At 40.8% G+C, this 21,980-nt stretch overlaps 1 protein-coding gene and 1 long non-coding RNA gene across 7 annotated transcripts in view; one reads left to right on the forward strand and one right to left on the reverse strand.

The window, feature by feature from the left end:
• The first annotated feature begins 398 nt into the window (after window positions 1–398).
• LOC117753989 lies at window positions 399–967 on the forward strand. The gene is made up of 2 exons (XR_004612340.1): window positions 399–450; window positions 577–967. It is a non-coding gene; the product is annotated as an uncharacterized LOC117753989 (long non-coding RNA).
• Window positions 968–4,651: 3,684 nt separating this feature from the next.
• LOC117753980 (E3 ubiquitin-protein ligase HECW1) overlaps window positions 4,652–21,980 on the reverse strand; it is a 62,919-nt gene continuing 45,590 nt past the window's right edge. For all 6 annotated transcript variants that reach the window (XM_034572577.1, XM_034572578.1, XM_034572580.1 and 3 more), the window contains 17 exons: window positions 21,437–21,540; window positions 21,166–21,272; window positions 20,494–20,679; window positions 19,903–20,037; window positions 18,191–18,302; window positions 17,981–18,077; window positions 16,082–16,165; window positions 15,820–15,926; window positions 13,790–13,904; window positions 13,205–13,318; window positions 11,831–11,983; window positions 11,339–11,437; window positions 10,364–10,493; window positions 9,996–10,142; window positions 9,598–9,712; window positions 8,168–8,366; window positions 4,652–6,062 (listed from right to left, as the gene is read on the reverse strand). In XM_034572577.1, the coding sequence (XP_034428468.1) occupies window positions 5,951–6,062; window positions 8,168–8,366; window positions 9,598–9,712; window positions 9,996–10,142; window positions 10,364–10,493; window positions 11,339–11,437; window positions 11,831–11,983; window positions 13,205–13,318; window positions 13,790–13,904; window positions 15,820–15,926; window positions 16,082–16,165; window positions 17,981–18,077; window positions 18,191–18,302; window positions 19,903–20,037; window positions 20,494–20,679; window positions 21,166–21,272; window positions 21,437–21,540 (2,116 nt within the window). In that variant the 3' untranslated portion in view covers window positions 4,652–5,950. The remainder of the gene's footprint in view (window positions 6,063–8,167; window positions 8,367–9,597; window positions 9,713–9,995; window positions 10,143–10,363; window positions 10,494–11,338; window positions 11,438–11,830; window positions 11,984–13,204; window positions 13,319–13,789; window positions 13,905–15,819; window positions 15,927–16,081; window positions 16,166–17,980; window positions 18,078–18,190; window positions 18,303–19,902; window positions 20,038–20,493; window positions 20,680–21,165; window positions 21,273–21,436; window positions 21,541–21,980) is intronic.

Raw genomic sequence — 21,980 nt, forward strand, 5'->3', positions numbered from 1 at the left:
ATAATTACAAGTCGCATGTTAGAAATGCTTTCCTGTAAAAAAAAAAAGCAGTGATTTACAGATCTGTAGTGAGTTGGCAAGCCCTTTCCTGAAGGTGTCAATGTCACAGTGAGCTTGACCTTATGACCTTTGACCACCAAAATCCAATCGGATCACCCTTGGGTCCAAGTGAATATTTGTAACAAATTTGAAGAAATTCCCTCAAGACATTCTTGTGATATAGTGTTCACAAGAATGGGACCGGCGGATGGTAGACAGACGGCAACCCGGAAACATAATGCCTCTGGCCCCTGGCTGTCGCCGGCACAGAGGCATACAAATGAATGTGGTTATAATACAAATGGCAGCTTTAGGCTACATATTCTTGAAGGAAAATAGCATATATAAGTTTATTGCAACATTATTCCTATCAGTTAAAGTTCAGTGTGTAGAATTTAGTGACATCTAGTGGTGAAGTTGCATGTTGCAGCTGAATACCCCTCACCTCACCCTCCCCTTCCAAACACGAAGGAGAACCTGTGGTAGCCTTCACAATAACCTTGTGATGAGAACGTTTTGTCTGTTTCCAAGGTCAAGAAAGAACCTTGAGATTTTATTTGACGGTCACACAGAGTTTGAGTCTGTACAATACATACACACAATGGCAGCAAGGTAACAAAGTGACCTTTTTATTGAGCTTCATAAACAGTTGTATGGTATGGTGGAGCATTAGCACAGCCTGAGTATTTAGCAACCTGTTCTCAGACAGAGCTGTACTATTCAACATTATGTACATACAGAATGTGTAATACACTCTCTCTTTCTCTCTCGCTCTCAGACACACACACGGACACACACACACACACACACATACACACACACAAAAATATGCATGCTTCAGTGTCACTTCCCAGTAAATTTGCCACCATCCATCGAGTCATTCACATATTCCCTTTGCTAAAATTCCCTTTTGTAAAATAAAAATGAACAAATAAATAACTTCAACAGACACAAATACCAAACTGCTGCTACAATTTGCCACCACTTCACCCCTCTGTAGACGCCCCATGATTTATTACTTGTCCAAAAGCTTAATTAAATATTTCTCTAATAGCTTGACTTGGTGCACTAATGCATCCGTGTTATGGGAGTGTTTTTCCTTGTTCCAGAACAAATACCAGTGTTCAAGATCTACAATGCATGTATTCAACATATAAACCTAATAAGAGCAAGACTTATGTACACTGTCTTTACATTTTACATCAAATTACATACAAAAATCTCTTATTTTGATGCATTTCATTTGTTGTCAAAATTGCTCGAAGCAGATTACTTACTGAATACACTTGGCTTTGAAATTCATGGTACAGTAAAATGATCTATCTATATATGTATATATCTATATATATATATATAAGCTATGACATGGAAGAAAAATCAGTGAAGGCATTGACAGAACCTTAATAATGAATGTGATGATGCCACCAGTGACAGTGGTAATTAGAAAAACCGAGACACTGTGAACTGAATGGAAACGTAGCTTAATGCAGCGCTTAATGTAGCGACAGATGACCAGCTAGTTTAATAGATGATTAAAAAGACACATATTAAAACACAAAGGCTTCGAAAGTGAAGGCAAACTGTTGGACTGATGCTTCTTTAAAAAAAAAGAAATAAAAAAAAAAAAGCAAACAAACAAAACATTCAAGGAAAGCTTCAGGGCTTTCCTTCACTTATAATTACAATACAGTATAAATAACAGTACAAAAGATTTGTAGAAAAAAACACTGGGAATGCAACATAATCACAGCCTTGTCCTGTAGGTCGGAGAGATGTGTGGATAAGGCCTCGCCACAGTGTTGCAAATGTTCTCACTGCCAGTACAGTTATATCGGACTCTGATCAAATCTATTCCTAAACTCACAATGTCTACTCTTCACATATACTGTGGTCTGTCCCACTGCAACAATTAAACATGGTATCCTGCATTTCTGTTGCTTTTGTAGCGCCCCGATTACCCCATTTTGATTATTCTCAGTGATTGAGCGAATAAAACACAACAAGCATCGCATCAAGCATCGTTCGATTGATCTTGTGAATTCAACTGTTAACAATATAATAAATGAAATAGTATAACGTCATGTGGGGAACAAAAAAGCCTGGAATCTCTATGGAGGATTAGGAGGTGGGTGGCTGAATCTTTAACAGCTTGCAATGGGTTGACAACAGGGCAGCAGGTGGCCAATCACTTAATTTAGGCCCCATTTACACTTGACTCATAACTTAACCCCTTTGCCAGAAAACACCGTCTCTGCCGGATGTTTCTCTAAAATCCAAGATAATGTTCATTTTCTCCATCCGATGGCAACAATTAAAAGCATTCTCGCTTTATACAATATCCTGCAAATGCATCGCAAATACATTGTGTTTAAGGTTGGTAAAGACTGTCCTCATGGCAAATAGGGGTGGTTAAGGTGTGGTTAGAGTTTGGCACCAAAGTAACTTAAGCTAAAGAACACAGGGACGACTCGCATTAATGGACTACAAATGAATATAATCAGTCTTTTTTATTTCCCACTTTCTTCCTCATTGCAACAGTCTGTTTTGCTAATAGAGGCTAACGTAGCCTGAAGCCTCAGAGATGAGGAGTGGGCTACACGGGAGTGGTAAACTCACTTCTTTTGAACTTCCCACGCGCAGATTGTTTTCATTTTCCAACTTGTCATCTTCAGACCCAGCTGACACTGACACAAGAGACACAACTTGAAGACATTTATCAGACTTCACACAGCTCACTCCGGAGATTAGAAAAGGCTTTGTACAACTGTTTTCACATATGCAGTGGTACCACGCAACACCTGAGAACACTTCAGTGTCAGTTTTCAAATCAGTGGATCTTCCCTTTAAGTTTATACAGCTCATTCAATGGTTGCAATGACAAACTGTAACGTATGTGGCTTTGAGAGATTAAAGCTTTTACACCTTTTACACATCTGGCTAAAATGTGTCCGATTTCAATCCAGCTGTTATGCGTCTGGTTGATTTTTTCTTAGCTTTTTTTGGATATTAGATATTTAATATCTGTGCATGAAGACGGATGGAGATGATTCGTGTAAATCGGGTGTCAGAGTTTCTGACAAACCAGAGTTGTGTTTCGAGCGTGACAGGAAAGCCATGTGAACACCAGGGGAACATGCTAACAGTTTTCAAAAGGAACCAATGCAAATTCTGAACTCAGGACTTGTCTGATATGAAGTATCAAGTCTGAAAATCACAGGCCACATATGAGGCAGTAAGTAACTGAGGCACAGTTTCATTACTGGACAAGAGATGTAGACAGAGGGTCAGGAATGTGGAGGGAACACTGCAGTCAGTCACTGTCCTAAAGAATATGGCAGACTGTGAAACAGACTTATGTTGCAGTCTATTAACTATTGCATATATTACACTGGTTCATCCAAGGGCCCCTGTCCACATGAGACGTTTATAGCAGAACAGCTTTATCAGTTAAGGATCCCGATCCGATGAAGCCCTTGAAGACCCACATGCTGCTTTGCACTAGTCCCCTTGTTTGAGACAGTAAAGGTTCAGATGTTGGAGTACCTGCTCGGTGCACAGAGCAACACCATGGTACACAGACAGAGAGGTTCATCAGTGGAAGACCTGAATAAGAGGACAAGAAGCTCCCATTCAAACAGCAGGACCAGAGATGCTGACAGATGAAGCACCGTTCTGGCCAACAGGATTCATAAAAAGTCCCCTTCATCCGGTTGGAGTAGACATGTGCATTATTTTTAGTCAAGGACTCATGAACTACCTGTTTGCTGGGTCAACGTGACCACACTCCACAGAGGAAATCCCAGAAGCCCTTGTCTTGGAATTGATGGCTACTTTGAAAGAGGAGACATGACATCATTGTCTCTGCTGTTAATAGCCTTGCAGAGCCAGACGGCTTGGAGAGACTGTTGGAAGTTCTTTCTATTCCTGTCCAAAGATACCGAAATATGTGTGCCCCTGGGACACAGAGAATGGGAAGATGTCCAGATCTAGGCCTATCTGGCCCCTACCAATACTTCTTGAGTATCAGAACTGGACAAAGTATTGTAGTAGGAGCCTGCAACTACCCATAAGACCCACCCATTTAAGGGGGTGTGACACACCCATTAGCTGGATTAGCTGTTAGTGCTCTGTATCGCAATTTCTAACTGAAGGATGTTTGTAGTATGAAGTATTCCTCTATTACTCTTTTCCTAATTCCAGTGTGCCAGACCATTCCTGTTTCTTTCTTTCAGCACTTCTCCAGTGTCACCGCTCCATACTGAGTTGTTTGCTGAAGAAAACCACTGACTTTCAAATGATTGACATTGAATTGCCATGGTTAACTGAGAGGATAATAACTTAATGTGCATTGATGAGTTAACTGTTTCCTACATTGAAGTATCCCTTCTGTGGTCCAGTGGTCCTTCCAAGCTAATTATTTTGGTAATTTTATCCAAATCCTATAGTTCTGTTTTGGGCTGTATTTATTTTCTGAAACATCACAGATGCGTAGTTGTTATACTTATTTCTGGTCCATTGGGAATCTGCTTGGATAGGTGCATGAGCAATTGGTGCCCTTGCAGCGTATTGGCCCAAAAACCAGCATGGAAAAGTCAACGCTAACAAATTGGGGGGGGGTACACGGATGTCTGCACAGTGGACCCTTGCATTCTTGTGGATAGGGAAAGAGTTACACTAGCCTTCTAGTGGTCTGAATAATTTGTGTTTGTTTTCCAAATGCCTTCTGCTAAAGTTAATGTGCGGTGACTACTTCTTAGAATGAAGCAAACAGACGAGGTCTATATAATTTAAGCATCTTTACACTAGTTCTAATTATAGATTTGTTTGTCAAGCTCTACCTGAGGCCTTGCTACATTGCATTTCTTTGATCCCGCATTTCTTAGGGTCCCAGTCTGAGATCCTATTGACCTGCCACAGTGCAGATCCTTGCTGGCTCTCCAGATTCAAAACCAAAGATGATTGTTCCTTTTGCTGCTAGACTTCTGCATTATACTCTGGACTACTTTTTTAAAACAACATTAATAGATTATCTGGCTGGATGAGTAAATAATTTACTATTATCAGAATTATATTCGAGCAGCAAACCACCTGAGAATTTGTGTGCAGGACTTTGCACGCATCAATAGCATTCAAGTTTGAATTCACAAAGAAGATTTACAAATTTCGACGTCAACATTTGAAGGATTCACAGGATGCAAATCTTGCAAAACAAAAATTTTCCTCAGCACACAACATTTTTCAAGTAAAAGTGTCATTTTACTTCTCCAACCCTCATTTGATGTCTAACATGCTTCTATTTAAGCTTCTCTTGTCTTCATACCTTTTATTTTTCTTTCTGATTCTATTCATTTGTTTCTTTGTATTTTTCTGTATAAGCATTTTCTATCTTTTATTACTTATTGATTTATTACTTAAATATTTTTAAAATTTCAAACCAGGTATGTCACTGTTTTTTCTTACTTTGTACACATTTGTCTTTATTTGCTTTTGTTATGATCTATATATAAATATTTGTATCATTGGATGGATTATGCATTTTGGGGCATGCAACTATAAATGATCTTGAATCCATCTTGTATACCCTTTCTTTGTGTATACATGTACCGCCATATCAGTGATTCATATTATCCGGTCTTAATGATAAATATAAAAATAACTCTAGTCCTTCTGCAGTGTACTAAGTGCTGGGTGCCGTCATAAACATCCGCATAGCTAAGTGAAAGATTTCACCACATGGTACCGTAACAGTGACATACACACATCCACATGAGCAAAACCTCTTTGTTCAGTACAATCCAGGTATCTGTACCACATGAGCCCACCAGAGCCAGAGCTTTTTCCTTCGCATTATGGCCCAGCCAGGTGTGGTACCCGGACGGATGCAGTGTTGATTCTTCATTTTCTGTCTGTGTCACTCCAGGCCAAATGTGCTGGTTTCCTCCACAGCGATTAGCAGTTTCTCATACAGCATGGTGTATGAAGGGTATGGAGGCAGGTCCAGGCGGTTAAAACAGGTATGAGCCCTAAGAAAGAGAGAGAGAGAGAGAAAGAGAGAGAGAGAGGGGTACAGAGTCATGGCTTTGAAGGGAAAACCTGGAGCTCAAATCATAATTTAACTTATTCAAATCTGATGTATCCAATGTACAGGTGCAAACATTTAATGTACAGGTGCAAACATATAATCTAACATGGCTCAATAATATTAACCAGCATAAGGTACTGGTCACACTACACCAAGCAAAGCAAAGACTGTATTAGGTTTTCTCATTAATTCCTTTTTTAATGTGAAAGAAAAAGATGATGTAATAATTTATTTGACTTTTTTTGTCTTTGTCTTCCACATATTAAGAACCCAGCAGGAGATTCTCCACTCAGATGCTTTCATAACAACACATAAATCTCTGGAGTGTTATTGTGAGGGGTGGTGCAGAATGCAGGAGACAGGACATGATGTATTAATTCCTCTGCGGAGATCATATGTCTTTGTTTACACCACATTTGCCCACATCACCAAAAACTCTTGAATCTCGTCTTTCCAAATTCAAAGTCTTCGTGTCTGGGTCCTCTTTTTCATCCTGAGATATTAGTGTTCTTTTAGATCTTTTCAGTGTTGCATCTGTGGTGTGTGTTAGAAATGTCATTAACATGCCAGTCCGCTCGCCACACGTTCAGACTGTGGCACTTCTCTGCAGTGAAACGTGAGCCCAGCTCTCTCTTTCTGCTGAGCGCTCTCACATTTTAACTGCTGTTTACCTAATGAATGCCCTGCAGTAAGGTCAGAGGAACACGCCTCGAACAATATCACATCCACTTACACTGCAGAGGAGGGGAAAAAAAAACAAAAAGAAACACAGACTCTGCTGAGTCGGTGCATTGTTTGTGTACTGATATGGGCAATGCCAGAGCATTTATATAAAGCTCCAAGCGCCAGTAATGCAGTACTGTATACCAAACACAAAAGTGCTAGTGCAGTCTTATTATTTCATCAGTTTCCCTGAATGTTTGAGTCAAGGGAACAAGTTGTGGTCCAAAGTGTCAAAAAAACACAGCACAGGACCTTTGGGGACAAAAGTCCAAACAGTGTAGCTCATTGATGTCCTTTAATGCATTTTAGATAATAATCTGTCAGTTTATTGTTGGATTCTTTGTTAATATTGACAATAAGTAATATAGAGCCGTTTTTAGACATGACCTCCAGAGGGTGTCCAGAGAATTGGGTCCAGACTTCCTGCTGAGGTTGTCTTTCACACATGCAGCGCAGCAGGAGATTCTCAGCTCAGATGCGTTCACAACAACACAGAATCTCCAGAATGCTAAGGTGAGGGGTGGTGCAGCATGTGGAGGCAGGATGTAACATAGAGATCGTATGTTTTCGTTTACAAAAAATCAACACCAGCGTCGGCTCTTATCACCCATCAGGCTCTCCTGACATCTTTGTCGGTGTCTTCTACATGTAGGCACCAATTTATTTATCCACAGATATTTGTTTTCTTCTTATTTTTTCCATGTTTGCTTCTGTCCTCCATGTCCTGAGGATCTACTGAGTTCAGCAGCTTTGGATATCAATAGGTTAAACCTTTACGAAACAGGAAGATGTTTCCTCATTACACACACAAAACATTTCCACGACATGTGGCCCCTTATAAACGGATGCTGTGCAGTGAGTGAACCGTCCACCTCGCTTGTAGCACCTGGTTGATGTACAAAATAAGGACATCAGGCAAAGAGTGTAAACATGGCTTTGAAGTAGGGCTGCAAAATATATCATATACGTACGGCAAAAGACTGCTTGAACTGCGATGAATGGTGTTCCATGTGCCATTCATTTACGCTCCACATGTCAATATATTTTGCCAATCAGATGTAGCCCTACTGACCTTGATAATAAATTAAAGATATTCAGATCAGTGACGGGCCTGTCCAGTTTTTTTCGTGCATAAAGAATTGCGAGCCGCCTCCGGCAAAATTCTAGTACTTTAACACCGTATACCTCAGCATTTTATTTTTAAAATTTAAAGTGTATTTATCGCAAGTCATATCCTCATCGCACCATTTAACAACATTATCGCATATCGCATGTTTTCCTAATATCGTGCAGCCCTTCTTTGTAGGAACCAAATTTAGATACCTGGGTAGTGATGTGACTTTGCCCCACTTCTCGATGCAGAAGCGTCGCAGGCCGTTGGACCCCCGCAGGGCGGCAAAGCCTTCATAGGGCACGCTGGACGTCCCCGTGACGAACTGCAGCAGGCGCAGGCGCTGCTCATTGTTGAAGCGCTCCACGGCGGCCCAGAACCAGCGCATCACGATGTGACCATCATGGTAACCTGGTTAGGGGGAGTCAGGAAGTTAACATTGACTTTTCCCCCGACAAGTTGCTACATGATAAAAACAAGTAATTTGCAATTAAATGCAACTTCTAACATTTGCTCTCCTCACTACAGTTGCATCCAATTACTCTAGTTTTTGAAAAACTCAATCCAGACATTTCACAAACTTAATTCAAACTAAGCTGCTGTTGTTGACCAGTTTTACAGAGGTTGGTTCAGAATATACTAGAGACTGGGACACTTCACTACTTTATCTTTACAGGAGAGCTGACTTCATAATATAGTTTGACGTTTTAGGACATTGTGGGTCTTGTTGAGAGTAAGATGAGAAGATTCACATGGGTAACACATCTGTACAGTGAAGCTAAGCTAAATGGCTACTTGCTGACTCCACACTCATCCAAGTGTCCTTGGGCAGTGTCTGATTGATGTGTGTTAGAGAAAGTGCTGCACATAGATACAGTATGAATGTGTGTGTGAATGGGTAAATGGCACAAACTGTAATGGAAAACACTTTGAGTGGTCATCCAGAGGAGAAAAGCTCTATATAAATACAGACCATTTACCAAACACACTACATCAACAACTGGCTGAGACTCAAATCCAGCTTCAGATGCAGTCAGGCCTTTCAGGAACCTTGCACCTGATCGAAGTGATGCATACGGATTTGAATATTAATACCAGGAGTAAAGGGTGTTTGATAAGTCTGTGTGATTTTATATACTGATGACAATTCATATTGTCATGTGATAATCAAACCTTGGGACCAAACTCCTGTCTTTGCAGATGTTAAGCTGTGACTTTTCCTTTTGTTTTTGAGATTCTTTACCACTTGTCACAAGCAAAAACTTCATGTGACGTCTGAGTCCGGGGTTTGCTTTTAGCTCTCGACTGTCCTATCGTGTCTCTCTCTGTAATGTTTGAGATGAGTCTTCTGTAGGTGGTAAAAGTGTGGTTTTCTGGTCAGACTTTTTCATAACTTAACTATATCTACAAGGTCCTGTTTTGTCTTTGCTGGTCAAAGTCGACCTATTGTTCAGAATCACACTCACTCTCCTGCATGTTTGCTTGTGTTACTTTCACGCAAACTTCCTGACTACATCCATGTTGTGTGGAAAAATGCAGAGCGCCATCCAAATGAGGAAAGAAATTGGCATAAAAAAGTATTTTGTGACACTACAGAAATTGAAAGAATTTTTTCTGTTGTCACACACACACACATACACACCTCCTCTGTACTCTGTGTTGCTTCTCCAATCACCGAGGTCGATCTCAACTGTCCCGGCAATAACCAGCTCCAGCTCCCGTGCATCAAATACGGACACCAGCCTGGAGTCAACCACCTGGGAGGTGGACAGGTACACGTTTCAGTGTGTGGTTGCATTCATGTGCACGTGTTAAAGTGATATAGTCATAGGACAGTTCTAAATGAACTAAAAATATTACACAGCAGGGCTTATTTTGTTGGAATTTGTTTCAAAAACTGATTCCTCGAGCTGGCACCAGTTGGCCTTGGATCTTATTGCTGTTTTAATAAATGAGAGAACATAGTTTCCAAACTAATCTTTGTCTTTCAGTGTTTGTAAACTCATTTCATGCCGTTCTCGACATCTGAGAGTTGTTTACCTCATAGAAGCCTCTGACCATGGCCTCAGTCTGCTGCACCACCCCTCTCTCCACTCTCCACTTGGCCATTCGCTCTATGTAATCCTTCTTGTTCTTCTCCGTCACCTGCAGGTTGGAGCCGCCTGACTTCAACTCCCGTTCCGTTACCTAGCAACACAGCAGGGGTTGAGTTGACGAGTGAGTTATCATAGTGGTATAGTGAAATATATATATTTGCTACTCAGGATAAATACATGTAAAACAGCACTATGAGCATCATGAAGAAACGAGAGAGCTACATGCAGAACAGATCATATGCACATGAGGCAGGGTTTGAGCTGATGTTGTGTCAAGCGCGTGCACACACACACAAACACACAGAAGCTGACCTGGCCAAAGACTTCCTCGTTGACGGTGAAGGTGAGGTCCAGGATGTCGGTGATGTCGTTGTCTTTCATCCATTGCAGAGACTGGTGGAACTCCTCGTCCAGATACTCCAGATCAGACAAGTCTGTCGGCCTGTAGGACACACACACACATGTGACGCACAAAACTACTTTGTACACACTGGCACAGCGTGCTCATCTACCAAGCTGTTTGCTGGAGCATGTTAAAAATAACTCTGAAATAAATAATGGGCAAGATCCATAATAGATTGTGCAATCTGGGGAGAAGTTCAATCTAGCTGAATGAAATTATGCAAATTGTTTAAATGTTTTAAATCAGTGCCATTTTACACAGAACTGTTTTTAAGATGAGACACTTCAGACTGTAGCAGATGACACAAATGACACTAATCTTAATAGAGTTGTGAAGCGGGAGAAGTATTTCCACCACTGTGAATTTATGTTGAAATCTTGTAAGATATTGTTAATATTCCCAAACACAGAAAAACTGTTTTTTTCTGAATAATGTAAAAACACAATAGGTCCATGATCTAATAGGTTCATCAGTTTTAATTATTTTAACTTTTTTCATTAATTTGTTATTTTTTCTAGCATTGACATGGTCATTATCTAAATACCTCATTAACCATGAGCCTCAGCCATTACTGACATGAGAGTCAGAGGCTGTTGTAAATTCAAAAAGCTTTAGATTGCAACTGGAGCGAACACAAATAAATTGTGTCACCATAGTGGTCAAGTTCACACAAACTTGATCCAGAAAAGGAACCTGTAGATGTTCAATCATTTGTCTCACTCCTATATTTCAGTGTAATCTATTACCAAGTAATGTATTTATTGTCTGTGTGTGTGTGTGTGTGTGTGTGTGTGTGTGTGTGTGTGTGTGTGTGTGTGTGTGTGTGTGTGTGTGTGTGTGTGCGTGCGTGCGTGCGTGCGTGCGGTTGTGTGAGTGTTACTAACAGTCTGAGCAGGGCCTTGTAGAAAGGTCTGGTGAAGAAAGCATCCAGCAGGTACTGATGAATCAAAGCCAGGCCCAGGATACGACCGCTGAAACGGAACCTGGACAAACACACACACACACACACACACACACACACACACACACACACACACACACACACACACACACACAGAAATGTGCATGCAATCAGTAATATGTGACATGAGGGTAATAATCCATCACACTTCCAAACATTTCTCTCTCACAGGTAAAGAAGAACAGTTGCATCATCCATTGGAATCATTGCACATTTCATTAATAGTAAAACCATAACTTAACCATCAAACATTAAAACAATATACCTTTATCACCACAGATGAAAAACATTTCAGTCACATGTTTCCTTATTAGAACACTGGTCAGTTATTGTATTGTTTCATAGAACACTGGTCATAGATAACTGTGTGTGTGTGTGTGTGTGTGTGTGTGTGTGTGTGTACTTGGCTGCTCACCATTCCAGATGGTTCTCGACAAACGCCGACATGGGGCTGATCTGAACAGTATAAGTGTCGTTGGCTGAGTATTCAAACAGTCCGTAATACGGATTAAACAACTCCTGAGACAAGAGGAAGAAGAACTCTCTGGATGGACCGCTGTAATCTAACCTGAAGAGGTGGGAAGACAGGAGGAGGCATTTTTATATATTTAGTTCATAGAACATTTGGACACGAAACTGACAATATAGCCTTTATGCCATTATGTTTCATAATGTTTTACACCCCACCAAGAGTATAATTTTGATTAAAAAAAACTGAATACACAATATCCACAGCAGCAGTTGGTGATTTCTTTACGATGGTTTATGCTCTGACATTTCATATTTCTCAAAGCAATAATTCTCAAAGCCTTTTTCACTAAAACTCACTCACTGATGAAGGAGCAAACTATAGTAATTAATATTCAAGAATATTTTCTTAGTTTAAATAATGATCTCCTGCCTAATCTATTAAAAGACCAACCACAGAAACATTGTATGACCGGCCAATCAATTACAATAGAAGCTTGATGGACTAATATGGACGTTCTCTGGTTGGTAAACAAAGCTGAATCTGATTCTAAAAGTGAAATGTGCAAAATAACCCTTGTTCAAGTGAATATGGACGAAATAAAGTAGTTTGGAACAGCATCAACATTGGAAATAGGCCAATCCCAAGCTGAGAAATGATTTGCCCGACATTAACTCTTCTACTCCTGATCCTTACACACAGCTTAACTGCAGTCATGGGGCAATACCTTGTAAACATGCCTTTCATTCTTCTCTCTAATCTCCTTCATTCCTTATTGTTGTAAATGTGTTAACATTTCTTAGAGTCAGCAGATATGTATGTTGTGTAGTTAAACATACTAGTGATCAGTGTGGCCTAACAGGTAGTGTTTAATCTTTCATTTGTTGCGTAGCTTGTGCATGTGTGAGTTTATCTGTTCTCTATAGTTTGGCTCCTTGTTGTCCTGCATTAAATAGAAACCATCGGATAAACGGATTTCTTCCTTTGTGTATTAGTTTGTGTATCAAGTTTTGTGAGTGAGTAGTGCCTCTGTCTGATTTGTGTCTATTTATTTATGCTTCTCTGACACAGTGGAGTCTCCAAAGCTGCTTTCAGCATACACTGAACTTCAGAGTACTTCTGGACATTCTCCGGAGGGGCTGCATGTGAGAACACAAATATCTGTGTGACAGACTCCAGACTTTCTCCGGAGTGCATGTCTGAAAATGTCTATAATGCTCGCAACATCACAAAAATGTGGACTTGTGACCACGTAACTCACAACAGCACAATACATTTAGACGTTGCATCACTGGTCATGTGTATGTGTGCGTGTCTCACCCCTCCTCCCCCAGGAAGGCGACGTAGAGTTTGTTCCGCTGCAGCTCTTTGCGGGAGTACGCCATCACCTGGTTAAAGGTTCCTTCCAGTAGGTGTTCTCTCCTGATCAGCAACCTGCAACAACCCCAACAGGCCACACATCACACTAGAACTACATGTACTTTAAAAACATTAAGGGTTACAAGTTCCCTCTATACAACCACATCAAAACATCTGACCACACACCTACATGTTGTGGCACTGTAACTATGGCACCAACGACCAACTGACAAATAACTCTGACAAATAACTCATGTGATAGATGTATAAAATATTGTAAAAAATATATCAAAGGGTTTTATAGATGTACAGAATGTGGATGAGGATTATCATCATACATTTGGGAGCAGATTAGAGTACTAATAAAATCGCTGTCAGAGGATAATGTAGTTTTTCTAATCCCATTAACCAGGTCATGACATCTGCTGTAAGTGTTATAGTTTAATGGGAGTACTTGATAAAGCAGTATTATCGCTGTCAGTTATTCAGCTTTATTTTGATGGTGTAATAACTTCTTTCATCTGTGTAATTTACAACCAGTCTTACTTAATTTTGCCCGGCCCTTGGCCGTAGCCCTTTGCTTCTAATTTCCTGTAGAAGTTTCTCAGTTTGGCTTCAAAGTCTCTGCGGTACGGAGCTGGAGCCCTGGCCCTCTGTAAGCCTGCACACACACATACACACACACAGATTGAAATTATTTCATTAATTTATACAACTAATATTTTAATATTACTTGACTTATTATAATATTTCTAATGTAAAATATTGGAGGTTGAAATGATAAAGCCTCCATGTGCTGAATATTTAATGAATATAGATGTAAAGAGCTGAATATACATACAAAAACATTCGATTTTGACCATTGTAAATATATTAAAATTAACTTAAAATTAACTTTAACATAAAATTGTTTCTAATGATGCCATACATACAAGCTGGCTTTTCTCAGTGTACAGCACCTGCAGCAGAGTATGTCCTGACACTCAGTGGACATCAGCCAGTTTAAAAGCTGAACAGATCAACTGTGTTGAATCATTTTCTGTTAGAATAATTACTGTAGATCAGTGTGAACAGAAATACACAAATCACATAGACACCTGTTGAAACCCTGGATTATCTCACTCTAACATAGAAGACAGACCCTCAGATCAAGACTCGATCAATTTGTTTTGCACAAGGAAAGCATTGTCTTCATTTTTTATTAAAGCAACACTATATAACTTCTACTGCACAACAGCACCCTCAGCAGCCACACATGGTCAGAGGGATTAAATGGTATTCATGTAGAGACAAAACAAAGCCTATGATTCTGTTGACAGCAGCTCTGACTGTGTAGTCCCACTGCATTGAAACACAACTGATATTATCAGGAAGATCATTAATATATAGATCAAATAAAAGGGGACCTAATGGGAGCCTTGTGGAACACCCATTGTACACATTCATGATAATAGACAAAGCATTACAGACTTCTTAGTCATTTTAACTGATCTACACTTCGAGATTACTCATGAACTCATGGGTCTGATTCTGGTCATTTAGGCCACAGCTGATCAGGCAACTCTCACTGGAGATTGTACCCCTTCACCAAAGTTCCATAGTGAAGGAACAGGCATTCGAGTGGGAATGAAAGTGGTGCCATTCTTCCTATTTCAAGTCAGAGTAGCATCAATCTAATATAAATTGCGGAGCAAATAATCCAAGGAGTGTCATGGTAGACCAAGGTCTGAAACGGCTGATCATGTAGTCATGGTGACGGGTTTAAGGTTTTAAGCCTGGTCCGGATCTTTACATTGCCTTTCATATTTCAAAAGTCAATACGAAATGGACTGACCCGATGATGGATCTTTCTCCCAGTGAGACTGATTGAAATGGAGCAGTTCAGCTCAACACTTCTTACTCTGTTTCCAGGTCATGTTTCAACAGAGGCAATATACAACTAACGAATGACGCACAAAATTACGAGCCAGGATTCCCTGCTGTGACCCAATTTCCCTTTATAGAACCTTCCATCAATGGAATATACACAAACACACAGATACACGCACACACACACACAAACACACACTTGTGGCCCAATAGTGGAGCTCATTATGATAACATAATTGGACTCTAACGCAGCACAGCACGCTCGGTCAAACAGCAGTGATTGTTATTGTGGGGTTTCTGTGTGTGTGAACTCAAATAGTAAACTAGAGTAGAAAGCATCTCGCACTGTCAACAGGCCTCAAGAGTGTATCAGCGTCACAGTAGGTGAAGGATGTGTCTTCACGTCCTTTCAGCTATCCACTGATTTAAACTGATTCAAACTGCTCTATGAAGTAAATCTATTATATTTTCTGCATGTATAGTATGAAACCAAAATATATTTCTCAACAAAGAAAGCTGTGGTGACAGTGAAAACACATTTGTGCTGTACTCTCTTCTGGAAGTTCACTAACTCATATTAGGCCTTTTAAAGACATTTATAATACCAAGTGCAATACAATCTACAGCCTGTTTTACAATCACACCAGTCAATAGTGAGTATGTGCTTGACACCTGTGAACTTAAGACATCTGTAACTGTCCACCTACCGGGAGAGTTCTGTGGTGAGGAGACGGGAGAACAGCGAGGAGAGAAGCTGAAGCCGGGGTGGATGGGGTGAGGTGGAACATAGGACATGATGTCCTCTTCACATAAACTGCACAAACAACAGACAGAACAGCAGATCAGACAGCACATAGAGTCCGAGTGTACGTTGAAGGTGTTATTTCAGTCATTCGTGAAGATAATACTGTGAAGAAACAAGATGTTAGGTTGATACTGGTTTAAGTTGAAGTCGATGAGGTTCTTTACCTCAACAGAATGACCAGGTCGGCATCACATGACAGCTTCTCCACCCCCTGGGTCCCCTCTGTCCGAATGTAGTGGATCTTCTCCCTGAACAATCGACAAAACAAGAGTCCAATTCAATCTCTTGTTCATACCGCTAAACATTTGAGGTACTGCGACCCACGCTCGCTGACTTTTTGATGTAACCATACTCATGGAAGTCAATTTAAATTGAATTAATGAAGGTTTAATCATCCTCAGTCTTTATTTCCAGTAGATTAGAGAGCACAGTCATGCCTCCACTGTCGGTGTGAACTGTCAAATCATACTGACCATTATTCTTCCATGACATCAATGCAGCATAACCCTTCAAGCCTGGCACATTTCATTTGCAAAGGTATTTTAGAAAGATCCCTGAAGTACACTTCAGAAATGAAACTCAGCGACCGATGTGTTTATATTCATTTTGTGGGCAGCACTGGCCAAAGGTTAGAGAGGCTCTGTGGTTGGATCGTTGACTGGCAGGAAAAACCAGGCAGGAAATTTGCTCCAGTGACGAACAGACAAAAGTGTAGTTGTTCTGGGGAAACCTTCAGGTCTGAATGTGTGAACAGTGCATTCATGAGTGAAGCGATGCATTTCTGTTGGCTTGATTTTTTTCTGTTTGAAAAGAAACCAACTCAGAAAAATGGAAAAAAACAAACTCCTCAAATGATTTAGACCACAGCACACTAAGTACAGCTCTGAAAAGGCCTTAAAAGCACCTTGAGGGTTGACTAGACAAAGAGTATCTTATGAGGTCTTATGCCATGTTTGCACCACATGACTTGTCTGAATGGCGACAATCGGTCAGACTATTGTCTCCAAAAATTTAGCCTCATCATTATTTCCTTTATCTTGACAAAATGAAACAAACTACAGGTTTTTAAAATTATACAAAGTCTTAAACAGTTGGAGAAGCCATGTAGTTTGTTGCAAGCAAAGCTGCATTCATTTCATTAGGTGCATACTAGGGGTGTCACAATATACCAGTAAACGATAATTATAATTGTAATATATAAATATGAATTACAGATTTTATGTTAATAATACACCTTCTACTACTACTGTGTAAATAACCGATTTTTTTACATTATTTCTAACCTAGACACTATGGCTGCAGCTCTCTGTCTCTCTCTGAAAGTTTTATTTACAATCACGAGAAAGGAAACACAGACAGACTCAGAAACTGATGTGTTCTGACCTCCTCCTCTCCATATCTGCATCAGCAGGACACCTCCACACAAGCAGGGCAGTCAGAGGTGTATGTGTGAGTGTGTGTCTTTGTGTGTCTGTGTTGTGATGTGAACCTGTTTTTGCCTCAAGTGTTGGTTATGCAGACTTAGACTGAAAAACTCAATGAAATCTAATTCAATGCTACTGTGAATAACAATGATAATTTAGTACATTACAGTACAGACCACCTTTATTCACAGAGATCATCATCTATCTTCATAACCCTAGTTTATGATTATATCATATTATTAAAAACAATTTGAAGTATATTTAGCATAATTAAAAATATCTAAAATGAAATAAACCTAACAAAATTGATTAACTGAATGGAAATTTGTATCATTATTGTTAAAACCTTCTATGGATATTGTGGTAATCTTGTCAATTGTTTTGGCCACAATATGATGACTGAATGACAGAGGAGCAGCAGTAATAATGCACTTTTTATTCACTGCACAGCAATGAACACAGCCTGAGCAAACACAGAGGAAATAATTGGTTCTCTAAAAGTGGACTGGAAGAATCACATTCTCTTTAGATACATGTGTTTCTCTTTGGGGAAAGTGTTGTGGTGGAGGAATTCTCACTACATAGATATGGACAGTGAATATAAATCCAACACGTCATTATTTCTGAGTCAGTTCTCACCTCAGTGCGTGGTTTCTGCTCAGGCTGGGCTGTCGATCCTGCAACATGTCAAAAATGTTCGGCTGTCGGAGGAATGCGACGATCTTGTCATTGTAAGCTGAGAAGTGAGAGAGAGACAGAGACGTCAACACAGCCTGAATATAAAAAAGTCCTCAGAAAGAATAGTTACAATGATCCAGATTAATAATGGCGTGTTATGACAGTGCCTACTTGGAGGGGTCAGTTGTGGGTCAGTGTGATGCTGGCTTCTTATGGCGGCTACCAGGCTGTTTCCTGGCCGGGCCATCAGAGAAGCCACCCGACTCCTGGACACATCGGAGGCCTGAGGACAAACAGGAACAGGAAACAGAAGGTGGTCAAATAGAGTCACAGAGCACACCACCTCCCCGCTTCACCCACAGTGATGTTTGGGGATGTGAACAGAAAGTTTCATGTTGCCATAGATTTTGTGATATACATAAAAAAACATTATGATTCTCAAGTCAGTTATAAGGAGCATCTCTTTTACATGGGGTGAACTGGTCCTGGTGGAGCTGACAGTGCCATAAGAGGAGGGGTTGGAGGTAGCCCATAAATGAAGAGGGTAAAATATGCAGACCAGAGTGCAGGGAAGGTGGATGGAACAGAAAACTCTGTCCGGTGGAGATCGGTACAAGAGGCTTTGTTGGTAGCTCAACATTACACCCGCTCTGAGACCTTAGACTACAGGGCAAGGAGCTACACAGAGCCACTAGGGAGTTCTCCGAAGAGGCAGAGAAGGCCAGCATTTGGCTATGGCTAAGAAGGCCGGGCAAGATTTGAGGAGCGAGCAGCTCCTGAGAAAGTTTAGCTGCTCTGAGTGTCAAGATTCAAGAATTTATTTACATTAAGCAATTAAGAGAGGCCCCCCGTTAACTTCCCCGGCACAAGGAGATATTCAGGGATAAGATCTATGAACATCTGGTTAGCTGATGACCCAACAGCCAGTGGACACCAGTGGAGGTGCGGTTGGCCCAGAGCTGGGCAGGTGTCAACATCTACCTGTTCAAGTCGATGTATACGATTTCTAAGTGGATTAATGGACAGTTGTGATGGACATCATAGAAAATGACAGCCTCGTTGGATCTAAAATTAAGTGTGTAATTTCTTCTTTAGTTTCCTCATGAGCTGTGAGCAGATTAGCAATGCTATCTGTAAAGGACCTTTCTAGATTGGTTTCTAAACACCTGCTACATTATACAGAAAACCATTACTGAAAACAAGTGAAAAGTGTGTTGTACTAAATTGTGGAGTTAAACCGTTTGATAATTTCATTAAACGTCATTTTTGAGTTCAGGTGTGTTTTTTGCGAACCATAAATCCTGAATCATTGGCGCCACACTTAACATAACTGCTCCCCTAACTAACTAACTTTATGAACAATGGAGCAGATTAGCACTGGTGGTTCTCTGGCTCCACTACAAGTCCTTACACCTGCAACAATCGGCCAGCTGGCTACACTTTAGTCCTGCAAATAAATCTTCCCTGGATGCCAGGGTTTGAAGAACATTATTAATATTTCCTAGGAATATTAAGATGAAAAGGTGAAGAGCCACATTGAGCAAGCTTTGATTGGAGACTCGGAAAATCCAGAGTGGAGCTGAGAGTCACGGACAGGTTGGGGAAGTTGGGAAAGAAATTATCGAGAGAAAGGCGAACACATTGATGGTTTAAGACTTTTCTTCTTTTTTTTTTTTGGAATGACGGCACGACAACCAACCTAGAACAGCAGCAACCCGAAGATATTTTTAAAGCATCCCAATCACAGAGGTGCAGTAAAATGTTCACCAGCAAACATTTTTTTCCAACAGAATTTCAAGCTGCATCTCCAACTACTTGAACAGTGCTGCTCTTTAACACAAGACAGGACATAGGCAGACTGTATGAAGTTGACGTGTACGTACCTCCCCTGCGCTGTAGCTGCGTAGTCTCTGTAGGTGCTGCCTGTGGGCGAGGTGGCCCGGCAGCCGGCCGTTCTGCAGAGGGATCCGAGGGTCTATGAAGGTCGTTGCTCGACTGTTGTGGTCCACGAAGAAAGACTGAGGAGCCGGGGGAAACATATGGATTGGAATGATTTAATTACAGTAGGTGAAGGAAAATATAGATTTTCAAATTACCTCTCCATATGCAAATTATTATGACTAAAGGACAAAAGGATGACCCAAAAACTACAATATTATCCTCTAATATAAGGACCATCACCAGTACATTCCATTGGAGAGTGCATGTTGCTGGATTCACATTGTGGTCTGTAATTTCGGCTGCACATGATAGACTGTGGACTGTGTAGTAACTGACCTTCTCTGGTGGTTATGCAGCTTAAAGCATCACAGAGAAACAGCTGAACACAAGTATCAGTCAAGTGTTCTGTCCTTGATCTGTTTCGCTTCGTTAGCTTCACCCAGTGTGACGCGCTGCTGACGATCAGGCATCAACCTCCCATCCCCTCCTGCGGATCAATTCAAACGTCTTCTACACTGTGTGCAATGTGATACCTTGCCCTGGGGGTCGGTCTTGATCTCCCAGCCCCTCGGCAGCTCCATCTGCATGTCTGCGAACTTGTTGAGGAAAACCACCAGGTCCCGGTTGTGTTGGTACCGCTCAAAGTTCCTGGCATCGCGGCGCACCTTCAGGATCATGTGCTTTACGCAGCTGCTGCTGGTGAACATCCTGTAGGCTGCCTGGAAAACAGGTTTACTTTGTGAGATTTACTTGGAAAGATGGTGCGAGTATCTACCCAAGAAGGTTTCCTCAATGTCACACTGACTACGCAACTTTTGTTCGTTACACTTTTGTTTGGCACAATATTAAACAGTATTTTATTTCAGAGCAACCAAGAGACACATGCTACATGCTGCTAACATTGCAGCATTTTAGTATGCAGAGACTTATCTAGCTTTGTCTTGTATATGTTGTGTGCAGATCATTGTGTGGACTAGGCTGTCTCCAAAGTGGCCGACAAATGCGTCATTCCATCTCCAGGAAAAAAAGGCTCCATGGGGGCGGATACTTCCCTGGCCGACCTATCCCAGGATTCATTGCACTTCAGTGACAAACCATTTTGGAATATTTAAGGCTTAAGAGCTGCTTTAAGGTGAGGCTTAGGATGAGTGTCCTCACTAAGATAGAAGTACAAGAATGGTTGTGTGTGTGTGTTTACTACTCACATAGTTACTATGCAACATAGTGAAGAATTCCGGGTGTGTGATGAACTTGACAGCAGGTGATTGGATGAGATGGCTGATCTTCTGGTGATTGACAGGGGAGGCGGGGCCTGCAGACAGACAATAGCAATATTTCATTTTTTAATTGATTTATGATTAATTATCTGTATATACTCAAAACAAATCAACAGTCCCACAAATGATCCCTCAGTGCAGTTGGTATGTTGCGTACAGACGACGGGACTTTAACATGTGAGGAGGATCGGTGGTGTACCTGTCTGAGCAGAGTCAGAATCAGTCTCTGTGCTGCTGCTCCTCTCCAACCTCTGACTGCCTCCCTCCTCCTCTGTGGCCATCGTCCTCTGGATGTTCTGGTACCTGCAGGAATGAAACACGTGCATGTGTTTGGTTTAGGAGGTTCTAAAACTTTATCTGCACCTTTCACATTTCACTATTTTAATACCCGTTCAGTACCACTTGTACTCAAATGACCATTTAATATATCTTTTTTTTTTGCCTTGCTTTGCACTTTTTTCCACATACAGTATGTTGCATAATATAGTTGTAGTTCCATCTCCAGTCACAAGATGTCAGCCTAACCCCACCACAGGACCTGTATTTTTCTCTTCCCTCTGACAACACTTCCTCCTTCATCTACAGATCAACACTGAACAATATATCAATAAGGCATTTTGGTATTTTCTGTTAAGGTAGGTTTTCTTGTTACAGTGTGCAGTGTACATTTTTCTATACATAACACTGAAAGTAAACATTCAAAATTCACAAGTTTTGCATTTTAAAAGGAAAAACATATTTTA

The sequence above is a fragment of the Hippoglossus hippoglossus genome, chromosome 20, assembly GCF_009819705.1.
Source record: "Hippoglossus hippoglossus isolate fHipHip1 chromosome 20, fHipHip1.pri, whole genome shotgun sequence".
NCBI lineage: Eukaryota > Metazoa > Chordata > Actinopteri > Pleuronectiformes > Pleuronectidae > Hippoglossus > Hippoglossus hippoglossus.